Genomic DNA, 26,690 nt, shown 5'->3' with positions numbered 1-26,690 from the left:
CTGGACAGAGTGTTGCTAAGTCCAATTTCTACATCAGTGTAATTGATGGTGATTGGGTAATATTGAGGGGTCTGAGGCTGGCAATAATGGGTGGAAAGTGGATTAGTAGCAGCCTTGAAGTCAAGTACTACGGGGGGTTAATAAAGCGAGATATTCTTCGTTGGCAGGTGTGCCCTGGTGGTGCCTTTCCAATGGCATAGAGAGAATCGAGAACGAAATGGTGATCTAGAGGGATGACAGATGAGGCCAGTTAAGAAGCCCAAAAAGGTCAGCACCGCAGGAAAGCGAGATAGAAAGAAGGCATTTTGTCACACGGGAGAAAACTCTGGAAGAGGAAAATCCAAAAAGTGCTGAGGTGCTCAAGCAAGGTGGCAATGTAGAAAGTTGACTACAAGATAACGAAGATGCATAGAGGGTGTTGAAATAACAGGTGCCCTAGGTGGCATCAAGTGTCGGTCCAAGGTAACCTAGGGAGAGAGCATAAGCTGGAACGGTGCGACCGCAAAGCGATGGGGTTGGGACGAAGGTCTGTGGCATGAGAGAGGAGGGCTGTAAAGGAAGAGGCAGGATGCAGCGAAACCACGAGGGGAAGGGGATTAGGATGAAGGTCCACATCAGGAGAGATGGTGTGCTGTAAAGGAAGAGGCGGGGTGCGGGACAGATGCAAATCAGAGGATTAGGACATGGCCTGTAACGGCACCCGGGAAGACGATGAGCTGGAAAGTCAGGGACTCTGAGTAGTGCAGCAGTAAGAAGTGGGGGATGAAGGTCGACCGAAGCACCTGAAAACAGAGCAGGAGTTAGAAGCTGTAGAGTGTGAGCAGCAAGGCAGCACAGAGGATGGTCTGGTACGATAGTCCACAGCAGCATCTGAAAAGAGAGTATAAACTGGAAGCCGGAGGTTGGGAGAAGCACATCAGCAGAGGAGTCAGGATGAGGGTCTGCAGCAGCACCTAAATAGAAAAATGAGAATTGTAATGTTAGAGGTGGGGTATGGTGTGGCCGCAAATTAAAGAGGTTGGGATGAGCGTCCATGAAGTATGCAAGCTGCTGATGTAGAGGCTGGGAGAATGAGACGATCGGATGGGAGCGAATCTAGGGTGAGGAAGCTGTGCAACAAGGAAACTGCATAGAATGCCCAGAACGCCAGGCAGGAGGCAGGCCCGCAACAGCAACCTATAGAGGGGGTGTGAGCTGGAAAGTATGAGGCATAGAGCAGCAGCAGGGGAAGAGGGTGGAAAGAAAATGAATCAGCAATGAGGAAGCCATGCAGTGAGAAGAACGCATCGAGTGCCCAGAGCACTGGACAGGAGACAGGCCCGCTGCAGCACCTATAGAGGCGTGTGGGCTAGAAGGTCTGAGGCATACAGCTGCGGCTGCAATGGGGAAAAAGTGGGAAGATGAAGGGAGGGGTGGGATGATGCATAGAGTAGACCTACGAAGAGTAGACCGCGTCGAGTGGTCAGAGCGCTGGACAGGAGACAGGCCCGCCGCAGCACCTATAGAGGGGTGCGAGCTAGAAGGTCTGAGGCATGCAGCTGCGGCTGCAACAGGGGAAGAGGTGGGATGATGAAGGGAGGGGTGGGATGATGCATAGAGACAGATGTAGAGAAAGAAAAAGGGGAGGGGTGGGATGATAAAGGGAGGGGTGGGATGATGCGTAGAGACAGATGTAGAGAAAGAAAAAGGGGAGGGGTGGGATGATAAAGGGAGGGGTGGGATGATGCGTAGAGACAGATGTAGAGAAAGAAAAAGGGGAGGGGTGGGATGATAAAGGGAGGGGTGGGATGATGCGTAGAGACAGATGTAGAGAAAGAAAAAGGGGAGGGGTGGGATGATAAAGGGAGGGGTGGGATGATGCGTAGAGACAGATGTAGAGGAAGAAAAAGGGGGAGGGGTGGGATGATAAAGGGAGGGGTGGGATGATGCGTAGAGAGGATAAGAGAGAACGAAATGAACTCGGAGGGCTGTCTAAATGGGTGCGATGCTGTCAATCAAGGTAGTGTTCAGATGAAAAGAGGAGCCGGTTTGGAATGGAAGCTTAAACATGCTGCCTGCTTTGCTCTTTTTTTCTTTTTTTTTTTTTTCCAACATTTCAGATAGGACCAGTTTGGCAAGCAGTGTAGGTAAACTACTGCATGGGAGATGTGCATAAATAATGCAGATTCTAAGCCATTATCCAATTCAGCTCAGATAATTATATTATTATCAAAACAGCCCTCTAAAGGCACCGACTTGTGAGACAGCAAAGACTATAAGACACGGAGGCTAATGTCTCCAGCTTAGACACGACCAGAAAGGGTAACGGGAAGACGAAGGATACTCCAGCAGGGGGCGTCGGAGATAGACGGTTGTGATGTCATCGCATTGCTGTGCAGGGGATCCTTACACCGGCAGACGAGTTTCTCTCTCTTTAGCTGAGTGAGCGACGCCATTGTTTCGGAGCACGTTGCTGGAACGCCGAGGCTGTTCTGCCGGAGAGGAGGAAATGGGAGTCTCGAGGCGCTGTAGAGCTCGTAGATGTGGAGCCGCAGCCGTGACGACGGTAGATTCGCGTTCCCCAAAACACAAGGCAGTCCCGTAGCAGCGTAGCCGAAGATGAAGATAAGGGGAGGCTCGAAGCCTTTCGCCAGCGTCGGAGGGATATGCGGGGGGTCACTCGGGAGGCCGAATGCAGCGGGAGGAGAAGCAGGAGAACAGAGCACCGATCCGGAGCGGGTAAGACAGCAGACCATAGAACAGTTGAAGCGGTTACAGGCGTGACAACGGCCGTACGTTACTTCAGATACCGGGCAGTCCCATATCTGTTTAGCAGGACAAGTTTAAAACAGGAGGCTCAGTGGGCTTGATAAAGGCCGAACACGGCTCCGAATATGGGGATCAGCAGGAATGACTCAGCGCGGAGGAGCAAGCTGACGTCGTGAAGCAGTCGAGTCAAGATCCGTCTCCAGAACTAAATGAGGCGAGTTTGTCTGTCGCAGAAATGACGTGAATTTGCAGGGTATATATAGGGCTGAGAGGAGGAGTTCGGGCGTGGTCCTACTCCCAAAATTATGTTTATTAGCATAACTTCACTTTGTTTACAAATGGTTAATATCGTTTCCCCTTTTTTCCATTTGGTACAGTAAGAAAAGTACAAACTGCATTCCAAAAAAGTTAGGAGACTAAACCAATTGTGAATAAAAACTAAATGCAATGATGTGGAGGTGCCAACATCTAATATTTTATTCAGAATAGAACACAAATCACAGATCAAATGTTTAATCTGAGAGAATGTATCATTTTAAGGGAAAAATGTGTTGTTTCAAAATTTCATGGCGTCAACAAATCCCAAAAAAGTTGGGACAAGGCCACTTTTTACCACTGTGTGGCATCCCCCCCTTCTTCTTACAACACTCAACAGACCTCTGGGGACAGAGGAGACCAGTTTCTCAAGTTTAGAAATAGGAATGCTCTCCCATTCATGTCTAATACAGTCCAACTGTTCAATTGTAGTGGAGTATGGATCGAATAAAGAAATGAAACGTTCTGAATGAAAGACTCTCCACTCTGATAAGGATTTTTTGGAACAGAATCCCACATTCCACAGACTGTGTGTGTGATGAGAGACTCTGCACCCCTCCCCCCCCCACACACACACACAAACTCAAGCACATCAAAGGCTAAGCAGGACACGTTCCGTCTTCTTCAGAAATGGAAAGAAAACAGACCCAGTTTATGACGCTTTTAAGCCAGGAGATCAAACACAGTGTTGGAGAATGGGATTAACAAACCCAGTTTTATTGCCTTCAGCGTCAAGATGGCGACTGATTATCTTCTGCAAATCGACAGATGGCCCCCAGAATTGACCTTGCGGTGAACTCCCATAACCCGGCTCAAACCAAACAAATAGCATGGACCAACAGTGCCCCCAAGTGGATGTTTGCGAAATCATGTTTCGCCCTGCTGCCTTCTAAATGCATAACAAACACATCGAGTGTTTATAAACATGTTTATGCAATATGTATGAATGTTACTCTCTGTTATTCTCAAGTGAATGTGTACTAACTAATGAAATGATGTGTATTACTGTTCCAATCATGAGGGAAAACTTCTGTCTCTGTTTAAGAAAACGAATTAGTTTCTAACATCTAGAATAGTGGTAACGTATTCAAGATCTATATATATATATATATATATATTTGATAAAAATAATCCAGGACACTCATTGTGCTATACCACAAGTATGTATAAGTATTTTTTACTTTATTCAGTTTTCTATGTATATGTGACTCTCTTCCCTCTCTGAAACCTGAAACAAGTCAAGTGAGCCTCAGACCTGGGATCCAATCAAAGAAAGGAGACCTCCCAAATGGGCGTGACCGCACCACATCTGAAAAGGGAGTGCCCAGCTCTAAGCTCGCTCTGTTCAGCTCTCTGTTCTACACTTTCCGCTTTGCCTTTTACGCTACACTCTTTTACACTCCTCACGTCGCCCTCTCTTCACTTCCCTTGCGACGCTCTACTTCTTACGCCGACAAAACTACTCTCCAACAGAACTTTATAAAGGACCTCACGCAACGACCAAGGGACGCCTTGTGCCAGTTAGCAGTGTGATACAGAAACTACAGAGTAACGTCGAGCAACTTTCAGTAATCTTTTCTTTGTTTATTTGTGTTCATGTTTGTGCGTTATACTCTGACTTCTGAGGGTGTCGCTTCTGAAGATTTGAGTAATGAGCGAACTACTCTTCGACGCCCCCCTCACTCCGGGGACGATCCAGCCAGGCCAGCAGTTCTCTGTGAAGGGAATCCCCCGACTGATGTCACACCGTCTAAGGCCAAGAGTGTCTGACTCATCCTGGAAGGAATTCCCTCCCTAACGAGCCTACCTTCAGTGACACGGGGAGGACAAGAAGCCAAGACCTGGAGAACGGAGACTGAATCTGCTGGACCCAACGGCATGGTTATAACAGTGACAATAGTAAGCAAGCCTAAATTACTCATTTTCAGAAGCTGATGCCTAATTAAGTCTCTTGATAAATTTATACATTAATTAAATCTCATTTAGCAACACATTAGTCACAAGTCATAAAGCCTAGCCAATTATTAAAACCGAGATGGTTTCACCTACTGTCACGCCTTCGTCCTGTCAGTCTGTTGTCCCCGCCATGTGCTTTATTCGCACATGGCTATGTTTTGTTTATATCCTTGTCTCCGCCCTCGTCCCGCCTCCTCGTCCGTGTCATGTGTCAGCCCGTCCTCGTTATCTGTCCAGGTGTGTCTCGTTTGTGTCTGTATTTAAGCCCTCTTGTGTCACGTCCTGTTTGTCGTACATTTCTCATTTCTCCTTTCACATCTCTCATGTCTAGTCGGTCGTGTTTTCGAGTCTGTCCGTCTGTCTCCACAGTTTCTCCGTGTTTGTTTCCCTAGTCGTTGTTTCGTGTCGTAGTTTCTTTTCCTCTCTCGTTCCCTCGTTTACTCTTTAGTCTGTCAGTCCGGTTTGCCCTGTTTAGTTTCCCTTGTTTAATTTAGCCTGCCTTGTTTCCCTGTATGTTTTCGTGCTTTGTTTGGTTACCTCCCTTTATTAAAGAACTGTGTTTTAGCGAGTGCGTCCGCCCTCCTTATATCCGCCCCTCGTTCCTGACAGAATGTACGACCACCAGGACGCAGCTAGCACAGACAGTTACTCTCGGAGACTAGGAGAAGTCCAAGCGTCCATAATTCGTGCAATGGTAGCCTCTAGGACTTCAGAGGAGCCGAATTATGGACAGAAGGACTGCTACAGCGGGAGTTGCCGGCTCCAGCTCCTGCCTGGTGCTATTCCGATTCCTAAACCTGAGGAGTCGACTCGTGAATCGAGTAGTTGCGCCAGCGGGAGTCGAAGGAGCCGGCGGAAGAAGCGTGCTGGAGTTCCCCCCTCGCTGGAGGATTACCCCCTCAGGTCCGGGGAAATTTTTGGGGGGGCGTTAAGGGTAGGGGCTGTTAGCCTCACCTCCGTACCTCTGAGGTCTGAGGCTAACAGGGGCGCACCTCGAGGTGATCTAATGGGTGCGCCTGTGAAACCCCCTAAACCCTTTACAGCTCCAGCGCGAGCCCGGCGAGCAGCACAAACCCCTGTCTTCGTGAGCGCGACGCACGCCTCTCCTGCCTCCGAGGACGACGTCGCAGGTTCCCCTGCCTCCGAGGATGACGTCGCAGGTTCCCCTGCCTCCGAGGAAGACGTCGCAGGTTCCCCTGCCTCCGAGGAGGACGTCGCAGGTTCCCCTGCCCCCGTGGACGTTGCTGCGGGGCTTCCTGTGTCGGTGATGGCGGCACCCGCCGCTCCAGTCCCCGTGATGGCGGCACCCGCCGCTCCAGTGTCCGTGATGGCGGCACCCGCCGCTCCAGTCCCCGTGATGGCGGCACCCGCCGCTCCAGTCCCCGTGATGGCGGCGCCCGCCGCTCCAGTGTCCGTGATGGCGGCGCCCGCCGCTCCAGTGTCCGTGATGGCGCCGCCCGCCGCTCCAGTCCCCGTGATGGCGGCGCCCGCCGCTCCAGTCCCCGTGACTGTGGCTACGGCCTCTCCTGTCCCCGTGACTGTGGCTACGGCCTCTCCTGTCCCCGTGACTGTGGCTACGGCCTCTCCTGTCCCCGTGACTGTGGCTACGGCCTCTCCTGTCCATGTCCGTAGGTCGGCCCGAAGGACTTCAGGGCCGATCCCCAGAACTGTGCCCAGGCTGGTTCCTCAGACTGCCACACAGACATTAGCCAGTCCTGGGCACCGCCCTGTTATTTTGGTTCCCTTGTCTGTCCCTGTCATGGTTCCCGTTTCTGTCCTTGTCCCAGTACCCGTGTCAGCCTTTGTCTCTGTCCCTGTACCTGTTACTGTATTCATGTCTGTCCCCGTAAACGTCTTGGTCCCTGTTCCCCTACCAAGTCCAGTCCAGTCTCCTGTCCTGCCTCATGTCCAGTCCCCTGTCAGCCCTGTCCAGTCTCTGTTTCAAATCCCTGTCCAGTCTCAAGCCCCGTCTCCGTTTCAACCCTCTGTCTTGTCTCATGTCCAGTCCCCTGTTAGTCCTGTCCAGTCCCCGTTTCAACCCTCTGTCTTGTCTCATGTCCAGTCCCCTGTCAGCCCTGTCCAGTCTATGTTTCAACCCCCGGTTCAGTCCCCTGTTAGTCATGTCCAGTCTTCATATCCGTCCAATGTCCAGTCACCTGTCTTGTCTCCGGTCCAGTTTCCCTTCCAATCCCCTGTCCAGTCTCCAGTCCCGTCTCTGTTCCAGTCTAGTGTCATGTCACCTGTCCTGTCTTCTGTCCAGTCACGTACCCCTGTCCAGTCTAACGTTCCTATCCTGTCCAGTGTCTTGTCACCAGTCTCTGCTCCCGTCCAGTCCCAGCACCAAGTCATGTCACCTGTCCTGTCTTCTGTCCAGTCACGTACCCCTGTCCAGTCTAACGTTCCTATCCTGTCCAGTGTCTTGTCACCAGTCTCTGCTCCCGTCCAGTCCCAGCACCAAGTTCTGTCACCTGTCCCGTCTTCTGTCCAGTCCCTGTTTCCATCCAGTGTCATGTCCAATGTCAAAAACCCTGTCAAGTCCCATGTGTCCACTCCTGTCCTGTCCAGTCCGTTCTCGTCTCTTGCTGCCCCCCTTTGTCAGTCTCCTGTCATGTCCCATGTCCCGTCTCGTATATTCGGTCCTGTCGTGTCCCCAGCTCCTGTGTCTGTTCCCGTCCTGTCCTGAGTCCTGTCACCCGTTGGTTTGTTGTCCTGTCTTGTTTTCCGTGCCCTCTCCAGTGCCAGCTCCTGGGGGGTTTAGGAGTACGCGCCCGGGAGTTGCGCGTTCTTGGGGGGGGCATCTGTCACGCCTTCGTCCTGTCAGTCTGTTGTCCCCGCCATGTGCTTTATTCGCACATGGCTATGTTTTGTTTATATCCTTGTCTCCGCCCTCGTCCCGCCTCCTCGTCCGTGTCATGTGTCAGCCCGTCCTCGTTATCTGTCCAGGTGTGTCTCGTTTGTGTCTGTATTTAAGCCCTCTTGTGTCACGTCCTGTTTGTCGTACATTTCTCATTTCTCCTTTCACATCTCTCATGTCTAGTCGGTCGTGTTTTCGAGTCTGTCCGTCTGTCTCCACAGTTTCTACGTGTTTGTTTCCCTAGTCGTTGTTTCGTGTCGTAGTTTCTTTTCCTCTCTCGTTCCCTCGTTTACTCTTTAGTCTGTCAGTCCGGTTTGCCCTGTTTAGTTTCCCTTGTTTAATTTAGCCTGCCTTGTTTCCCTGTATGTTTTCGTGCTTTGTTTGGTTACCTCCCTTTATTAAAGAACTGTGTTTTAGCGAGTGCGTCCGCCCTCCTTATATCCGCCCCTCGTTCCTGACACCTACATTGATGTTAATTAAATATTCTCTTTTCTCCTAATAAAATATTTCCATTATTTGAAATAACAGTGTTTGGAGTTTGTTCATTAAGAGTCTGAAAATCCTGAAGAACTCACGTAGGGGTGACAGTATTCACTCTCTAATTAATTGTTAAGGTTTTGCCATTTAAGTCAATCCTAATAATAATAATTATTATCATTAGTCAAACCATTATTAATCAAGAATGAGTAAGAATAAGGTTAAGCCGCTACATATATACCAGTAAAAATTATATATATATATATTTTGGCGCCCAACGTGGGGCCGGAGAAAGTCTCCCTAATGAACAAACTAAACACTGAATAATCTCAGCTTGGTTTATAGAAATCCTTTCCGATGTTTATGTTGCTGAATAACGATTGAGATTCAAAGCTTGATGTGGGCAATTTCGTGTTGTGTGTGTTACTGTTGAAAATCTGCTCTGTGGTATATACCGTTGAAAAAATAACCTTGGTTGTTTTGGAAGTGCGCGGCTCTGCGCCATTTTGCATGCATTAAACTAAGGCCTCGGCACCCCCATTGCGCGTATTCATGACCCCTTACATTCTCCAAAACATCACCAGGCATATGGATAGTGGAGAGACCTCCGAGCTTCGAAAGGAGTGAAAATAGATGAGAATGTTGCTCTATTCCTGGTCCATAGGTGAAAAACATTGACTTGTTTTGCTGTTTCTGTTACAGATTACTACAGGTGGAGCTGACCCTAAATTAGTGAAACTGCATGAAACACAGATGGAAAACGCTACAAAACTAAACAACTTGAGTTTCTTTATAAACAGTAAATAAACACTAGACAAGTTCAATAAAAGAGAGTCAAGGACATTCATTGAGGGGCTCCTTGATGCTGATTTCAACCGGTCTGCTGAAAACGCCTGAACGTTGTATGTATCAATACTTTTGTGAGCTTTCATTTGGGTTTCCTTGAGTTAAAGGGGACGTCTGTGATGGCTGAGAAACATTGTTCCCTGTATTTCTTTATGTTCAGAAGCTCCACGTCTTTTAAGGTGGAATGGTATGTTTGAGGAGAAAACAACTCAACTGCTGTTTGTATGTGGCTGAAGTTTAATCTGTCTGTAGTTTTGATTCACTGTTTGAATGACCAAAGAAACCTGTTTGTAACTCCAGTTGTTTAGTTTCGTAGCACTTTCCATGTACTTTCATGTACTAGGAAATTAGGATGAGAAAGTATGCAGAGCAAAATGTGAATCTGTTGTTGTAGAACTACAAAGTGCTCCTGTGTGGTCAGTGGAGCTGAGAGAGTGGATAATGAGAGTAGACACATTTTCAAATACAGACTCACTCAGCGTCTAGTAAAAAAGTAAGTAAAAGTATAAATATATACTTGAGTTAGTTAGTTATCTGTTAGTTTACAAATGTATTTTATACAATTTGGGCTTTGTACTCTGAACTATAGAATACATGTGGTTGTTTGTGTTTAGCATCAGTTACGACTGATGATATTTATGCATAATATTCTTCAGTGTTCAAAAAAAAAAGAACTTATTGTAAGTAGAGGTCTATGTGAGACTGACTTTTAATCCTGATTTACACGACTGACTACACCGATTAATGTTGGAGATTACTGCACACGGCGCTGCTGAGAAAATGATAATAATAATAATAATCAATGATAGTTCTAAATTCCCAAAGTCGAGTCTGAGTCATTTGAAGGCGTGTCTCGAGTTGAGTCTGAATTCACTGTTTGAGCGTCGTAGGTGCGACTCGAGTCCTAGTCTCAGACTGTGTCCCAATCTCTGGCTTCAAAACAGAGAGTTGTAGTGCTGTCTAACTCTGAATGTGTCACAGCTGGTCAGTCAGCTTCTTCAGGTTAATATTCACACCTGCATTTCTGCTTCCTGTTTTCAGTCACCATGTCACTGAGACACATTTATACATGTTCAGACACTTCATTGGACAGCATAGTGAATATGTTTTGGTTGTAATCCACTTGTTATAATCTAATCATTGGTTACCTGATCATTAGCACAGAAAGGAATAGGACTTACGTGTCATTATGGAATCACTCCTTTGATTCCTCTCCGACAGGTCTGTGGAATAAAGTATGAAAATTATATTAGTGAGGTTTATGTAGAAACGTATGAATTACACCATTACGTCTGATAACTATTACTGATAAACACTGTGATTTAGAGAAAAACTCAGGTGGATTGTTGAGGTAATAAGATAAATTAATTTATCTTTTAAAACATATTTATATATATATATATATATATATATATATATATATATATATATATATATATAACACCAGAGAACAGTCCCCTTTCAGCAGATGATCTTCAGGAACGTCCACACGGCCTTTATACTCCTCGCTCGGATACAGCTCACCTCCCCTGTCTCAGAAAATGTGCACCACTCCACAGGACTCTGACTGAAAGACCATGTGTTGGATATGTTTCTTCAATCACAAGGAAGAACAGCTGAGGAGCCCACCTTCACAGACATGTAGATTCCTGGTTGTGCAGGGCCTGGGAAATAAATAAAATTCATTCACTCCCTACCTTCAGACCCTACCTGGAATCATTGGGCGCAAGGCAGGAATACAGCCTGGAGGGAGCGCCAGTTCTTCACAGGGCAACACAGACATACACACACATTCGCTCACACACTCACACCTACGGACACTTTTGAGTCGCCAGTCCACCTACCAACGTGTTTTGGACTGTGGGAGGAAACCGGAGCACCCGGAGGAAACCCACGCGGACACAGGGAGAACACACCAACTCCTCACAGACAGTCACCTGGAGCGGGAATCGAACCCACAACCTTCAGGCCCCTGGAGCTGTGTGACTGCGACACTACCTGCTGCGCCACCGTGCCGCCGCAATAAATAAAATCCATCCATCCATCCATCCATTATCTGTAACCGCTTATCCAATTTAGGGTCGCGGGGGGTCCAGAGCCTACCTGGAATCATCGGGCGCAAGGCGGGAATACACCCTGGAGGGGACGCCAGTCCTTCACAGGGCAACACAGACACACACACATTCACTCACAATAAATAAAATATTAAACTTAATTAAAAAATTGGGGAATTGCTTAATTACTAAAAACTGTTAGGCTTGTAAACTTGTAGGCTGCAGCCTACAAGGCCCGCATCTGCAATTCTCCAGGAAGTCGTGTCGGAAGGCACCGTCAGCGACATGCTCCTTGTCCATCTCCGGATACGTAAGGTCACATGGTCTCATGTCTCTCATGGCTCAATGTTAAACTTAATTTAAAAACATGGGAATTGCTTAATTACTAGAATAATTACTGTGGAGTTGCAAATGGGTGCAACTCTATTGATGGATGGTAGATGGAGGGTGTTGCCGCAATATCCTATATGCAGTGTGAATTTAGTTGATGAAAACTATGATGAAAAGTCATAATTAAAAACTGTTTTTCACAATGAAAAAAGGACGAGAACTACATTTTAAAAGGTTGTGAAAGACAAATATGAAGAAATGTATTATGTGTTTCATCAATAAATAAAAATAACGATAATGTGAAACACTGATAAATGACCTATAATTTCTAGTTTGAAAATCATAAAAAAAATCGTCCTGTGAAGGACTGGCGCCCCCTTCAGGGTGTGTAAAATAGAAAAAAGCTAAAGGTGTGTGGAGCAGTCCACATTAATGCAGCATTTGTAGGTAAACAGATGTTATAACATAGAGTATAATTATTATTATTATTATTATTAGTATTAGTAGTAGTATTAAAAATATAAAATATAATAATCATACATAGGCAAGGCAAGTTTATTTATAGAGCACCTTTCTTACAGAAGCAATTCAAAGTGCTTTACAGAAAAAGAAACAATTCAATTAAAACCCAGAATAAAATCATAAATGTCCAATAAGATAAATTACATAAAAAGAGTAAAACGATTAAAACAATAAAAGAAAAGAAATAAAATGCCGTTACAGAAAAGTGCAGAATATTTTAAACTGAGCTGTAGCTGCTCAAACAGGAATGTTTTCAGTCTTGAGTTAAAAGTGTCTAAAGTCGGGGCTCTTCTAATATTCTCAGACAGCTGGTTCCATTTAAAATTGGCATAGGAGCTAAATGCTGCCTCTCCATGTTTAGTTTTGACCTGAGGCAGGACTAACTCTAGTTCCTAAAGATCTGAGAGCTCTGCTCTGCTCATATCTCTGTAGCAGATCTGATAAATACTCTTGTCCTACCCCATTTAGACATTTATAGAGCAGTAATAACACCTGAAAAATCTATTCTGTAACAGACTGGTATCCAGTGTAATGATTTGAGGATGAGGGTGATGTGATCTCTTCTTTTGCTCCGAGTGAGGACTCTGGCAGCTGTGTTTTGAATCAGCTGAAGCTGTTTAATGGTCTTTTGTGGAAGTCTAGCTAAGAGACCATTACAGTAATCAATCCTGCTAGAAATAAAGGCATGGATAAGTTTTTCCAAGTCTGGTTTAGTCAGAAAATCTCTAATCTTACTGATGTTCTTAAGATGGTAAAATGCTGATCTAGTAACTGCTTTAATATGAGACTAAAACTGGGATCTGAGTTCATTAATACACCATGGTTGCGAGACAGTTCTTTAGATTTGAGGGCCCTCGAGTCCAGATACATAGCCGATCTTTGTCTCTCAGTGCTGTTCCCAAATAGAATAATCTCAGTTTTATCTTCATTCAGCTGCAGAAAATTGTGTCCCATCCAGTTTGTGAAGTGTTCAAGGCACTTGCTTAATGAGTCAACTGGGCCAGAGTCGTTTGGGGACAGGGCCATGTAAATCTGAGTATCATCTGCATAGTTATGATAGGACAGCCCATAGTCCTGTAGAATCTGGCCAAGAGGAAGCATTCATTCTGTGGTGGGGGCACGCTCCAGGGCTACTATGCACCCTCTATAGAATAAAAGAGCTTGTCACCACATACAATAACCACGACTACGCCACCCCAATTGTCTAAAGGGTATGGGGATCCCTGTCAGGTTTCTCAAATAAATGAGTGATAAGACTGCTTAACAAAGGTCACTGTATTCAGTCAACACAGCATAAAATCAAGTCACATTAACACGGGTCTTGAATTCAATAGTGACAACGGAACCACACCCATTCAGCCCAACACTTCTGGCAAAGTCTAAAAGGTTAATAGCAAGATGCCCACAGAGTAATAAAGGGGTTCCAATTAATTACCCCAAAGAAACAAAAAAAAGAAAACACCTCTAAAAATAAACCACTCACAAGAAGAAAAAAAACACCAAAAGTACTCAAACTTAAGCCTTGGGGCAGAACACTAATAATTACTCTAGGGCTATCACGATTAAGACTTATTCAAATGCGTTAAACACTAAATGGGCATAAAGGGCAACCCCTAGTAACACTGAGTAAAAGTTGTGGTCCTATGGTCCACTAAGAGAAGAAAATAAAAAGACAACAGTACAGGTGGCTCAATAAATCAATACAATACTGCTAAAATTTGGCATGAGAGGCAAGCAAGTAATATCAAGGGAGAGAAAAAAAAAAAAGAAAAGGAACAAAAGAAAACAATGGCCTACAGGCAACCAGGCCTGGCGCCACTGAAACATAAAACACAGGATCAGTCTACATTTCAGTACACTCCTGTCCTTAAAACATAACAATCAAAAATGCTAAGATGAGATGCACTAATAAAAAAATAAACACCCACCTAGAGGCTGCAAAGCACGATCAACTGGCACAGGAAGTGTGACATTCAGGCCACCGCGGTCAATTACTATATTGAAGTTAAAACATAAATCGCCATTAACCGCATTGCTCCCTATATCACAATTCCTAACCCACCAAGATAAGATGCACTAATAATAAAAAGAGAAACACCAACCTAGCTGCTGCAAAGGGCGATCAACCAGCACCGGAACAATGACATTCAGGCAACTGCAATCAAGTATAAGCCTTAACGGCGAAGTCAGTTATCCCGTGGCCTCGAACCACCATCTACCCTATAGCTCGCTGGGTAGCCAAGCAAGGCTAGAAACCTGCTTAAAACTCGGGCACTTGGCTTCCAATTCAGCCAGAGAAATACGACTCAGCTTCCACCGCCGCGACGACGCTGCACGCCCACACACACCACCTTGGTTGATCAAAAGCGGAAGTGAAAATTATTGGTGATCCTGGGGCTTTTATCGTCCTATCCAACCCACCAGGTGGCGACAATAATACCCTCTTTAGCGCTCCCTGTCAACCATACCACAATTCATTCATTCATTATCTGTAACCTCTTATCCAATTCAGGGTCACGGTGGGTCCAGAGCCTACCTGGAATCATTGGGCGCAAGGTGGGAATACACCCTGGAGGGGGCGCCAGTCCTTCACAGGGCCAAGAGGAAGCATGTATAAATTAAATAAAAGTGGACCAAGAACAGAGCCCAGGAGGACACCACAGGTCACTGGCATGTTCTCTGAAATATTATTTTCTATTTCTACAAAGTAGTTCCTGCCTTCCAGGTAAGAAGCGAACCACTTCAGGACTGTTCCTGAGACTCCAACCCAGTTTGTGAGTATATGTATAAGAATCTTATGGTCAATGATATCACAGGCAGCACTAAGGTCAAGAAGTAATAGAAGAGATACCTTTCCAGCCTGTGTATTTAAGCGGATGTCATTAATTACCTTGATTAGAACAGTCTCAGTGCTGTGATTAAACCGGAACCCGGACTGGAATTTGTCTAGGCTACTGTTAATGGACAAGAAACTAGTGATTTGCCTGAAAACTATTTTCTCAATGATTTTGCCAAGGAACGGTAAATTAAAATTGGCCTGTAGTTACTTATCAGAGATTACTCTAAATTTTTCTTTTTTAGAAGAGGTTTTACAACTGCAGTTTTTAGTGAGTTTGGAAAACCCCCCGACATGAGTGAGGTGTTTACAATGTGGAGTATGTCTGGTGCTATAGTGTGAAACACACTCTTTAAAAAAATTGGTTGGTAGTGTGTCAAGACTACAAGTGGACGATTTGAGATGATTAACTGTGTTGATTAAAATTTTATTATCAACAGTACTGAACTCTGACATTTTAACTAAGGAGTCTTTATGAGGTGATGGAGAGGGTACAGACTCATTGTTGGATATAGATGTACTAATCGCTTGTCTGATATTCTGGATTTTTATGTTAAAAAAGAATGCAAACTCATTACATCTCTCAGTTGATACTAAATCAGGTGCCATTGGTGTGGGTGAGTTTGTGAGTCTGTCGACCACGGTGCAGATGATTTTGCTGTTGTTAATGTTATTGTTGATGATGCTAGAGAAATAGGATTGTCGTGTTTTGCATATTGTCGCATTGTATTTACGTTGCTTTGTAGATTTCTTTGTGAATATGAAGACTTGTTTTACGCCTTGCGACACTCCCTCTTTTGGATTTGAACAACAGAAGCATTTCTCCATGGTGCTTTCTGTTTGCAAGACATAGCCTTCATTTTAACTGGCGCAATCTCATCCATAACACTGACAATTTTTGTATTAAAACTATTCAGCAGATCATCAACAGAGTTGGATCGTTCACATGGTGTAATGCACATTTTACTCATGAAAAGTGTAGCTGTGCAGTCCTTTATAATCGTTTTCTTGACACAAACTCGTCTCTGATGACTGGTGAGGCCCACAAATCAACGCGACGTATATAGACCCGTGACTCTTCATGAATCTATATTTGTATATTTAAAAGTAAACATATAATACTTAAGGGCGGCATGGTGGCGCAGCAGGTAGTGTCGCAATCACACAGCTCCTGGAGGTTGTGGGTTTGATTCCCGCTCCGGGTGACTGTCTATGAGGAGTTGGTGTGTTCTCCACGTGTCCGCGTGGGTTTCCTCCGGGTGCTCCGGTTTCCTCCCACAGTCCAAAAACACAGGTTGGTAGGTGATTCTAAAGTGTCCGTAGGTGTGAGCGAATGTGTATGTGTGTCTCTGTGTTGCCCTGTGAAGGACTGTCGCCCCCTCCAGGGTGTATTTCCGCCTTGCGCCCAATGATTCCAGGTAGGCTCTGGACCCACTGTGACCCTGAACTGGATAAGCGATTACAGATAATGAATGAATGAATGAATATACCACTTATATTGTTTGAATGAGGTTTTATTTTGGACTTAGGGGAAGATTTTGAAAAAATCACATATCTATGAGGACACGACTCCAACTTCATATGTCTTGTATTGATTGTAGATGATGATACAGTGGCTCCAACTGCGTCTGTTGCTTTAGCCAAAGCCAAATCAGAAGTTAGCATGTACAAGCTCATGGTCCAAAATCTGGAGAAGGTTGAAGCTTTGATCAGAAGAAAGATACTTTCTCAGAACTCTACTTTGTGAGGGTGAGTGGACCTACTGATTGGCTATGAGTACTGTTCATTTACCATTAATTTATGTAATTTTAAGATTTTTGAACAAAAATGTACATCCTTGTATAAATTCTAGGTGAATTTAGGCCATAGATTAACATTTGGGTAAAACCAACACAGCACTTCTAGTGGGGCAGCCGTGGGCATGGGGTTAGAGAAGTGAGCGTGAGGACAGTTATTAATGTCTATTATAGTCTATTATTGTATTTAAAGTTGTTAATTAAGGTAGCCTTTGTGCAAAGTTAATCATTATTATAAAGTTTGCACTCAGGATACTGGAATATTACTTGAGGGAGTCTACTATAGACCTAGAAGCAATATGAAAATGGGTTAAATCATGTTAGATCAACCTGCTCTGTTGAATTAATTATGTTATAATGCTTTTCACACGTGTTAACTAAAGGAATTAAGTAGAATATTTACAAATGTCTATTTCTAAACTGTATTTTACACACTACTCTTAGAAGAAATCTGCATGGATATTAAAGTAAGAATACTTTCTGATGAAGTTGCTGGTAGCTAGCAAAATAAAATAACAATTTAGAGCATCGCCAAGCTATTCTTAAGTAACTATCAATCGTGAGTGCATTATAAATCATCACTGCTTGCCATTTCTGTCTTACCTGGTGTAATAATTTATTGATTCCTTTATTAATCCCACAGCAGAGATATTCACAAATAATACAGAAGTAAAGGGACAGCAATAATAAGATAATATGCTATGTTTATAATATAATACGTTTGCAAGTAGCATTTCCATTAAAACAAAGCTTAAAACACCCCAACCTCTAAAACTGAGAAGACACTTACTACAGCAGTTGTATATAAACAATGAACAGTTGTTCGGGAATGTCTCCACTACACGCTCATCTTGCCGCAGTGATAAGCAGGCTTGGCCTTCATGGCAATCAGAATATAGTCTGTTTTGATGTGTGCTGAGGTCCTGATAGCCCAGCTCCATGGCTCCTGCGCTCTGAGAAACAAATTGCTCCACCAACACTGATCTTTAACCTTCCAAGGGTATACAGTCCAGCCACAGAAATAAGGATGAATGGTGACGATATGGCAGACGGCCAGAACTGTCTCTTCCCCCAGCTCCAGGAGAAGCTGCCCTGAGTCCCGGCTGTGCTCCAGAGCATTACAAAGCCCCTGCAGTTGGTCGGCTGTCTCCTCACCTGCAAAAAGGTCTAACATGAGAGTTTGTCAACTCTACACTGTACCCATGTCCCTCATCCGTTCGCTGGATGATCTCCTCAGGCTCCCCTGGGTCAGACTGGATGGGCGGTGTGCTGGGCTGTGTGTGGTGCTGCCGATCCCCGGACCGTGTCTGTGGTTTAGTGTAGTTGTTCCACTGAAATGAGGAGGGAACTGCCCCGACTTTCAACGTCCTTTTTCTCTTGTGATTTACTGATAATTTTGTTGCTACTAAAAGCTATGTCTGCTGAATATCGTGTGACTGGTTAAAGTGAAACAATCTCATCTCATTTTGTTTAACAACTCAAGACAAAGTTCAAATTCTTTTGGAAAACAGTGGAAGCTCAATACAGAGTTAAATAATCTTTAACTGGGGCACAGTAGAACACAATAGTGACTGAGGAGGAAAATAATGATCTGTAACAATTAATTCTGAAGCCACGACTTGAAAATAATAAACAAAATTCCATGAACAATCAGTGGCATCTTTTATCACAGTTCAATCACACGTCTCCAAATCCCCAACAATTACACAATTCAGCTTTAAGGATATTTTTTACATTTTTTACATGAGTAATCCCTCACTCAGTTCTACCTTCTGTTCTGGGTGAACGCAGTGATGTTGTTGGACAGATCTCTGACGAGTAAAACTCTTCCCACACACTGAACAGTGATACGGTTTCTCTTCTGTGTGAATGCGCTGGTGTTTTTGGAGACTACCCTTTCGAGTAAAACTCTTCCCACACTCTGAACAGTGATACGGTTTCTCTTCTGTGTGAATGCGCTGGTGTGTTTGGAGATTACTCTGTTGAGTAAAACTCATCCCACACTCTGAACAGTGATACGGTTTCTCTCCTGTGTGAATGCGCTGGTGTGTTTGGAGATTACTCTGTTGAGTAAAACTCTTCCCACATTCTGAACAGTGATACGGTTTCTCTCCTGTGTGAATGCGCTGATGTGTTTGGAGACTACTCTGTACAGTAAAATTCATCCCACACTCTGAACAGTGATACGGTTTCTCTCCTGTGTGAATGCGCTGGTGTGTTTGGAGACTAATCTGTTGAGTAAAACTCATGCCACACTCTGAACAGTGATACGGTTTCTCTCCTGTGTGAATGCGCTGGTGTGTTTGAAGACTACTCTGTTCAGTAAAACTCTTCCCACACTCTGAACAGTGATACGGTCTCTCTCCTGTGTGAAGGCGCTGGTGTGTTTGGAGATGACTATGTACAGTAAAACTCTTCCCACACTCTGAACAGTGATACGGTTTCTCTCCTGTGTGAATGCGCTGGTGTGTTTGGAGACTATCCTTTCGAGTAAAACTCTTCCCACACTCTGAACAGTGATACGGTCTCTCTCCTGTGTGAAGGCGCTGGTGTGTTTGGAGATGACTATGTACAGTAAAACTCTTCCCACACTCTGAACAGTGATACGGTTTCTCTCCTGTGTGAATGCGCTGGTGTTTTTGGAGATTACTCTGTACAGTAAAACTCTTCCCACACTCTGAACAGTGATACGGTTTCTCTCCTGTGTGAATGCGCTGATGTGTTTGGAGATTACTCTGTTGAGTAAAACTCTTCCCACACTCTGAACAATGATACGGTCTCTCTCCTGTGTGAATGCGCTGATGTGTTTGGAGATGACTCTGTACAGTAAAACTCTTCCCACACTCTGCACAATCATGAGTTTTCCGCTTGTGTTTACTCGTCTGAGTTTTTCTGTCAGATGTGTGGGGAGTAATCAAGCATTTTTCCTGAGAACTGGAGATTCTGCCCTCCATATCCACACATTTAATCCCTCCTGATCTCAATATCGTGTTGCATTCCACTTGGAAATTTTTCTTGACGCACTTGTGGAAGAACTGTGGAACTGTCTTGGACAACAGGAGCCAGAGAAAATATCCAAAGAGATGTTCTTCTGTCCTGAAAGAGAAAGAAGAACCAAAGATAAATTAGTTAAATTCACTCTCCCCTGGCGACCAATATTCTGCTGAATGTGTAGTCAGTTCCACCTTCAGTACTGTAACTGAAACAGCAAAAATAAGCCAGTGTTGCCTAATGGTGCAGGAATATAGCAACATCCCTATCTGTTTTCATACTTTTCAGCGTTCTGAATGTTGGCTGGCTCTATTCCCATGACCAGAAAGAATATTGTGGGTGGAGGAGAGATAATAAAATTCACATTATTTAGAGGATGCTCCTTGTGTAAACAGTTCTGTTCATTTTGCTCTGGTGGCAACCAGAGGAGGATGGATTTTGCTTTTTGACTTTCTTTTTTCCCCCCAAGGTTTCTTACTTCTGCTCTGACCAAACTTTTTCTGTCACTTTTGTTTAAGCAGCACCCACTTGGTGCTAATACCCAGAATTCTGTGCAGCTTCTTTGTGCAAACACCAATTCATTCTGCTCTGCAATAGAAAACTAAAGATCCAGTGAGAAAGAAAGAGACAGAAATAGAGTTTTAATGTTAGATAAAATATTAAACAGCATGATTTTAAAAGCATCTACTCTTGCTGATCTTTTTCTTCAGTAAAACATGGTATAAACAGTGTGTAACAGTCTCTCTCTGGTCTTTATCTTCTGTAAAATGATCAAAAGTACAGAGAACTTTCTTCCTGACAACCTTGTTGATGAAGATGATGCCACACCAGAGAAAGAGAGCAGGCATACCTCTAAAATGATGGGGAGAAACAAAAACATGGACAAGAAAGAAATTCCAGAATTGGAAAATACAATCTCATTTACAAATAAGTATTCAGCGAGCAGCTTCTTGTCTGTTGTGAAGGAAAGGTGGTGATCTAAATGACTAATACGTTGTCTTAATTATTAAATATGGAATTACATAAATTAAAAAAATAATGATGTTTAAAGTAAAATATCATAATTAATAATGATGAAATTGTGAAGCTGGTTCTCTCTGAGACCGTTGGTCTGTGTGCTCTGTGAGGCCTGAGAAAGCTTAACAGTGACACTGAAAGATCCTATTGTAGTTCATTACAATTCTGGTAAACATCACATACACTTTTACATGAACAAAGGCTCCTACAAAAACTTCGTCTAATTATCAAAACACCTACCGGACCCAAAGGCAGGGGCTTGAGACTGTGATAGCTTTAAACTTTTATTATCAATTTACTTTATTAGCACACGGGGCAACTGTGAGAAAGGACCAGCTCAAGGCCTGAGACCTGAAGCCCGAGTTTGTTATTTGGTAAAACTTGTTTGGGAAATAATTAAAGCATTGTCTATACAGCAACCTAAAAATTCATGTAGTTTAGAAATAATAATGAAGGGTTGTAATGTATTTGGGAGGACAGGGAGAAGCTAGATAGTAGGATGTGAAAAAACTGAAACATAATGAATGGGGAGAAAAAGGAGTATGGGAAAGAGTAAAATGGTCTTGAGTATAGATAAGAACCTTTTCTAAGAAGCACACAAACGTTCTTTTAAATCTAATAGTAAACAATGTCTGAAGAGTTAACCTGTTTTATGAATGATTTTTGGTATCTCTTTTCAGACTTACCGAGTTGATGTGATTTTACTTTAACCTGTTTAAATAAAGTAATGAACCTGTTCTCTTTTAAATCTGAAGCTTGTGTCTGTGAAATTTTTTAGTTATTGATTTTCCTATAGAAATAGTGATTTTTAATAAGGCATTTGCAAAGCTAAGTCAGGCTTAAAAGGAGAAAGCTTAGGATGTAAAACCAATTGTTTCTTTGAAAAACAGTATTTGAATGATAATTGGATTTAGGAAATCATGACACTGCCCATTTCATATTTCAAAGCCATTTCAATGTATTTTCTATTTATTGATTTTATTTACTGTTTGTATACATTGCAATTGCTGTATGTTTACACTGTTTCAAGGTTGTATGAAAAGCACACTTACTAATACTACATTGTCAGATATATTGTCATTGTGGTGGTACCCTCAATTGTACATATTTGTACATTTAATTAGGGAACATGATTATATAATAATTGTAGATTTTAAAATGTGTTGATTTCATACACCCTGTTTTATCTCCAGGACTTTATGTTTTTTTTTTGTTATGACATTTGAACAAAAATGGATTTTTAAACACTTCCCAGTAAACAAGGGACGTCCCTGGACGTTCAAAAAAGGTCTAAAAGTAGTCGGTCCGTCACGGACATATTTTAAACGTCAGTGACGTCCAAAATTAATTGAAAACAAGTCAGTTATTTCGGGACCAATTGATAACATCAACGGACGTCCGAAATGCGTTGAAAACAAGTCTGTTATTTTGGGACTAATTGACAACATCAATGGACGTCCGAAATGCGTTGAAAACAAGTCAGTTATTTTGGGACCAATTGCTAACGTCAGTGGACGTCCGAAAGGCGTTTAAAACAAGTCAGTTATATTGGGACGAACTGATAACATCAGTGTACGTCTAAAATGCATTTAAACAAGTCAGTTACTTCAAGACCAGTTAACGTCAGTGGACGTCCAAAATGTGTCTGTTATTTTGGGACAAATTAATATTGTCAGTGGACGTCCGGAATGCGTTTTAAATCAGTTAAGAGAGAGAGAGAGAGAGAGAGAGAGAGAGAGAAAGAGAGAGAGAATGTGTGTGTGTTTGAGAGAGACAGAGCCCCTCCCCTTCAGATAACGGTTATTCTGAGTTTATTTTATTATTTTATTTTATTTTATTTTATTAATTTAAAAATTTCTATATTTTTGATTTTGCCTTTTTACATAAGTAATTGTTTCGTACACTGTTGATTATGGAAGGTCGCCAATCCACCTACCAACATGTGATTTTGGACTGTAGGAGGTAACCGGAGCACCCTGAGGAAACCCACATGGACACGGGGAGAATACACCAACTCCTCACAGACAGTCACCCGGAGCGGGAATCGAACCCATAACCTCCAGGTCTCTGGAGCTGTGTGACACTAACTGCTGCGCCACCGTGCCGCCCATTATGAATATTTGTGTTAATAATTCTGGTACACTTTAGTCACCACAGGGTACAAAGTGGTTTGTCACTGGGGTGGTATATATAAAGCTAATGTTAATGATACACTTTAGCCCCTTATGGTTCCAAGTACATTAACTAATACAAAAACATGACTACATAAATAATACTGAAAGGTACTGTATTGTTCCTAAAAGAGGTACAGCCCCAGTGACAAGCTTTTGTACACTCTATACTTTGTACTTTGTTCAAATATGTATGTCATTATCTTAGTATGCAAATTTTTTTTTCATTTACATGTGTAATTGAATACAGAATATAATATATATATATAATGAAAATATAAAAAAAATAATATTCTGTACTCAATTACACATGTAAATGAAACAAAAATTTCATTCAATATATATATATATATATATATATATATATATATATATACACATTTATACATGTATACCATGCCATGAATGCCATGTTTGACTCACATATTTACATATTTTGGGCTAATTACAAAAATTTGCCAATATGTTTATAAATATTTTGCTTTTACCTATGGGTGTAATGTTTTTTCCAACCAGGATTGTGAACTGACAGGTACAATTAAATACTAATAGAAGTGTTACATAATGGAAACTATTAAAAGAAATAATGGGTAAACTATTAGGAACCATTAAGTGCTAATGGGTTACATGATGAAAACTATTAGATGTAGACACCATTAAAATCCAGTCTGAACCATTAAATTCTTAATGGAACCTACTGTATTTTGAAAGTACATTTGTAATGTGACTCTGTTACTCGTCTTTTCAAAGTTTATGTTTGGATGTCTTTTCAACTTTAATTCAGTGTTTATTGAATGACATTTAGATACGTGATTTCAATGTTGAAATAAAGGCTTTAAAAGGACGTCTTTATTGTGACTTTTTTAGTCGTCTTTTCAACTTTCATTTTCAACCTTAAAAAACGCTGATTGAACGACATTTAGATACATAATTTCAACGTTGAAATAACGGCTTTGAAAGGACGTCTTTAATGTGACTTTTTTAGTCATCTTTTCAACGTCTGTGTTTGGACGTCTTTTCAACTTTGATTTTCAACCTTAAAAAACGCTGACTGAACGACATTTAGGTACGTGATTTCAATGTTGAAATAACGGCTTTGAAAGGATGTCTTTAATGTGACTTTTTTTAGTCGTCTTTTCAACGTCTGTGTTTGGACGTCTTTTCAACGTCTGTGTTTGGACGTCTTTTCAGCCTTAAAAAAAACGCTGATTGAACGACATTTAGGTACGTGATTTCAACGTTGAAATAACAGCTTTAATGTGATTTTTTTAGTCGTCTTTTCAACGTCTGTGTTTGACTGGAGTCAAGCTATCCGCACTTTGGAAACTGACGGTCAAGCCATCCGCGCTTCAAATCCGAATGCACGTATAGGCGCATCGTTATAGTTTTTCATTGCGGAGTACACCGCATCCGCTTTGGGACAGATAGAGAGTCTGAAACCCGCGTTTGAGCAGCAATGTCTCTGTTACTAAATAAATGCACGCAGTGCTAAAATGGACTAAATGGGCTAAAATTAACAAGCCATTAGGAATATATTTCGTTTTAAATCACTTTAAAGAGGCAAAACACACTTTGATTATTTCATACATTTACGTATTTTTTTACTTTTCTATAAACACTTAACTGGCTTTGAATAGTAATCCTGGTGGACATGTAGAAATACAGATTACATTTTACTGTCATTAAACAGAGGGACCTCACTGTATAATATTCTCATGGATTTATACTGAATACCTACCAATATGGATTTCTCAAAAACTACCCATAATGCCTAAACCATTCCACTGTCATTAAACAGAGGGACCTCTTGGCTATTAACTGTATGATTTTGGCAAAATTTCACTGTGTACTTTTCTCATAAAGTCATATTACATACTTACTGATATGGATTTCTCAAAAATTACCCATAATGCCTAAACCATTCCACTGTCATTAAACAGAGGGGCCTCTTGGCTATCAGCTGTATGATTTTGGTAGAATTTCACTGTATACTTTTCTCATAAACTCATACTGAATATTTACCAATATGGATTTCTCAAAAATTACCCATAATGCCTAAACCATTTTACTGTTATTAAACAGAGGGACCTCTTGGCTATTACCTGTATGATTTGGTAGAATTTCACTGTGTACTTTTCTCATAAACACATACTGAATGTTACCAATATGGATTTCTCAAAAATTACCCATAATGCCTAAACCATTCCACTGCCATTAAACAGAGGGACCCCTTGGCTATCAGCTGTATGATTTTGGTAGAATTTCACTGTGTACTTTTCTCAAAAACACACATTACATACTTACTGATATGGATTTCTCCAAATTTACCCATAATGCCTAAACCGTTCGACTGCTATTAAACTGAGGGGCCTCTTGGCTATTAACTGTATGATTTTGGCAAAATTTCACTGTATACTTTTCTCATAAACTCATACTGAATACATTCCAATATGGATTTCTCAAAAAGTACCCATAATGCCTAAACCATTCCACTGTCATTAAACAGAGGGGCCCCTTGGCTATCAACTGTATGATTTTGGTAGAATTTCACTCTGTATTTTTTTCACAAACTCATACTGAACATTTACCGATATGGATTTCAACTTGGATGTCTTTTCAACTTTCATTTTAAACCTTAAGAAAACGTTGATTAGAGAGTTTCCCAGACTCGGGTCAGAACTATCGGTCCACTCTACGGCTGTACATAACAGTTATGAGTAATAAATATCGCTGCTTTAAAGTTCACTGACTGCAAATGTATAGAATGAACACATTCAAAGTGTAAGTGTCACAAATTACCACTTCCACAAAAAAAGGCAGTCAAGCACAGGTTTAATAATCCAAATACGTAGTCATAAACAATCCAGGTTAATACCAAATAAACATTTCAAAGATCAAGACAGACTATCCAAAAAAACACAATCCCAAACTCATAAACCAAAAACCAAAGCAGAATGTCAAAACCAGGAGAAAAAAACACAAGATATAAATGTCGCTCAGAATTGTAGGACAGAGCCAAGAACAAGACTTTGCAGAGAACCTACTGCACCACGTGCTTTATATATATACACACACACAATATGACCGCCAACAGGAACCTGAGTAACACTAGCCAAGTATCCTGGAGAGAGTCACCTCTGCTGGTGCGGAGGGGAACTACCTGCTGCAGACCTGACAGTATGGTCCTAGTTTATGGGGGTGATGTGGTCAGGAAAGATGGGGGAGTCAGTAGGGTTAGGACACTAGGTTAGGTGTTTGTTTATGTGAACACAGGAACTTCACACTCTCCACACTGCTTCTCCAAATATGTGGAGGTGGGGGTGGTCTGGCTGCTTTGTTCTCCTGAAGTCCACGATGATCTCCTTTGTCTTAGAGGTGTTAAGTGCCAGGACCTAGTCATTCCACCTCATTCCTGCAGGCTCCTTCATCACCATCTGAAATGAGGCCCACCATTGTTGTGTCCTCTGAGAAGTTTATGTTGTTTAGAGGTGAATGGGATCTACAATGCGCACTGCACAGAGAACAAAGAGTGATGGGAGGTGTGGGTGACAGAGTAAATGCTGTGCATGCTGAAAGATCAACAGTGTTTCAGTAGGAGATTAAACATGGAGTGTTTCTACACACAGCTCAGATGCCACTTAATGCAGTTTGAAGTGTTTTTGAGGACTCAACTGAACACATGCAGAAACACTGGGTTAAAAGTTCTCTTTGTGGTTCACTGCTGAGAAGTCATCCTCATGTAGAGTTTACAGTAAATAACTGGTAAAAAGAGGACAA

The 26,690-nt window shown here is 42.5% G+C and overlaps 1 protein-coding gene across 2 annotated transcripts in view; it reads right to left on the bottom strand.

The window, feature by feature from the left end:
- Window positions 1-26,690, bottom strand: part of LOC136694606 (zinc finger protein 665-like) — a 185,264-nt gene that overhangs the window by 22,027 nt on the left and 136,547 nt on the right. Inside the window, exons 9-10 of one of the 2 annotated variants that reach the window (XM_066668305.1) lie at window positions 18,551-19,579; window positions 17,002-17,011 (exon numbers count right to left, since the gene is read on the bottom strand). The exons of the other annotated variant lie outside the window; for it this stretch is intronic. Of the exons in view, the coding sequence (XP_066524402.1) occupies window positions 17,002-17,011; window positions 18,551-19,579 (1,039 nt within the window). The remainder of the gene's footprint in view (window positions 1-17,001; window positions 17,012-18,550; window positions 19,580-26,690) is intronic. 2 annotated transcript variants of the gene reach the window in all.

This window comes from Hoplias malabaricus, chromosome 4, assembly GCF_029633855.1.
Source record: "Hoplias malabaricus isolate fHopMal1 chromosome 4, fHopMal1.hap1, whole genome shotgun sequence".
Taxonomy (NCBI): domain Eukaryota; kingdom Metazoa; phylum Chordata; class Actinopteri; order Characiformes; family Erythrinidae; genus Hoplias; species Hoplias malabaricus.
Note: the sequence above shows the minus strand (reverse complement) of the source record. Positions and strands in the feature narration are given on the sequence as shown.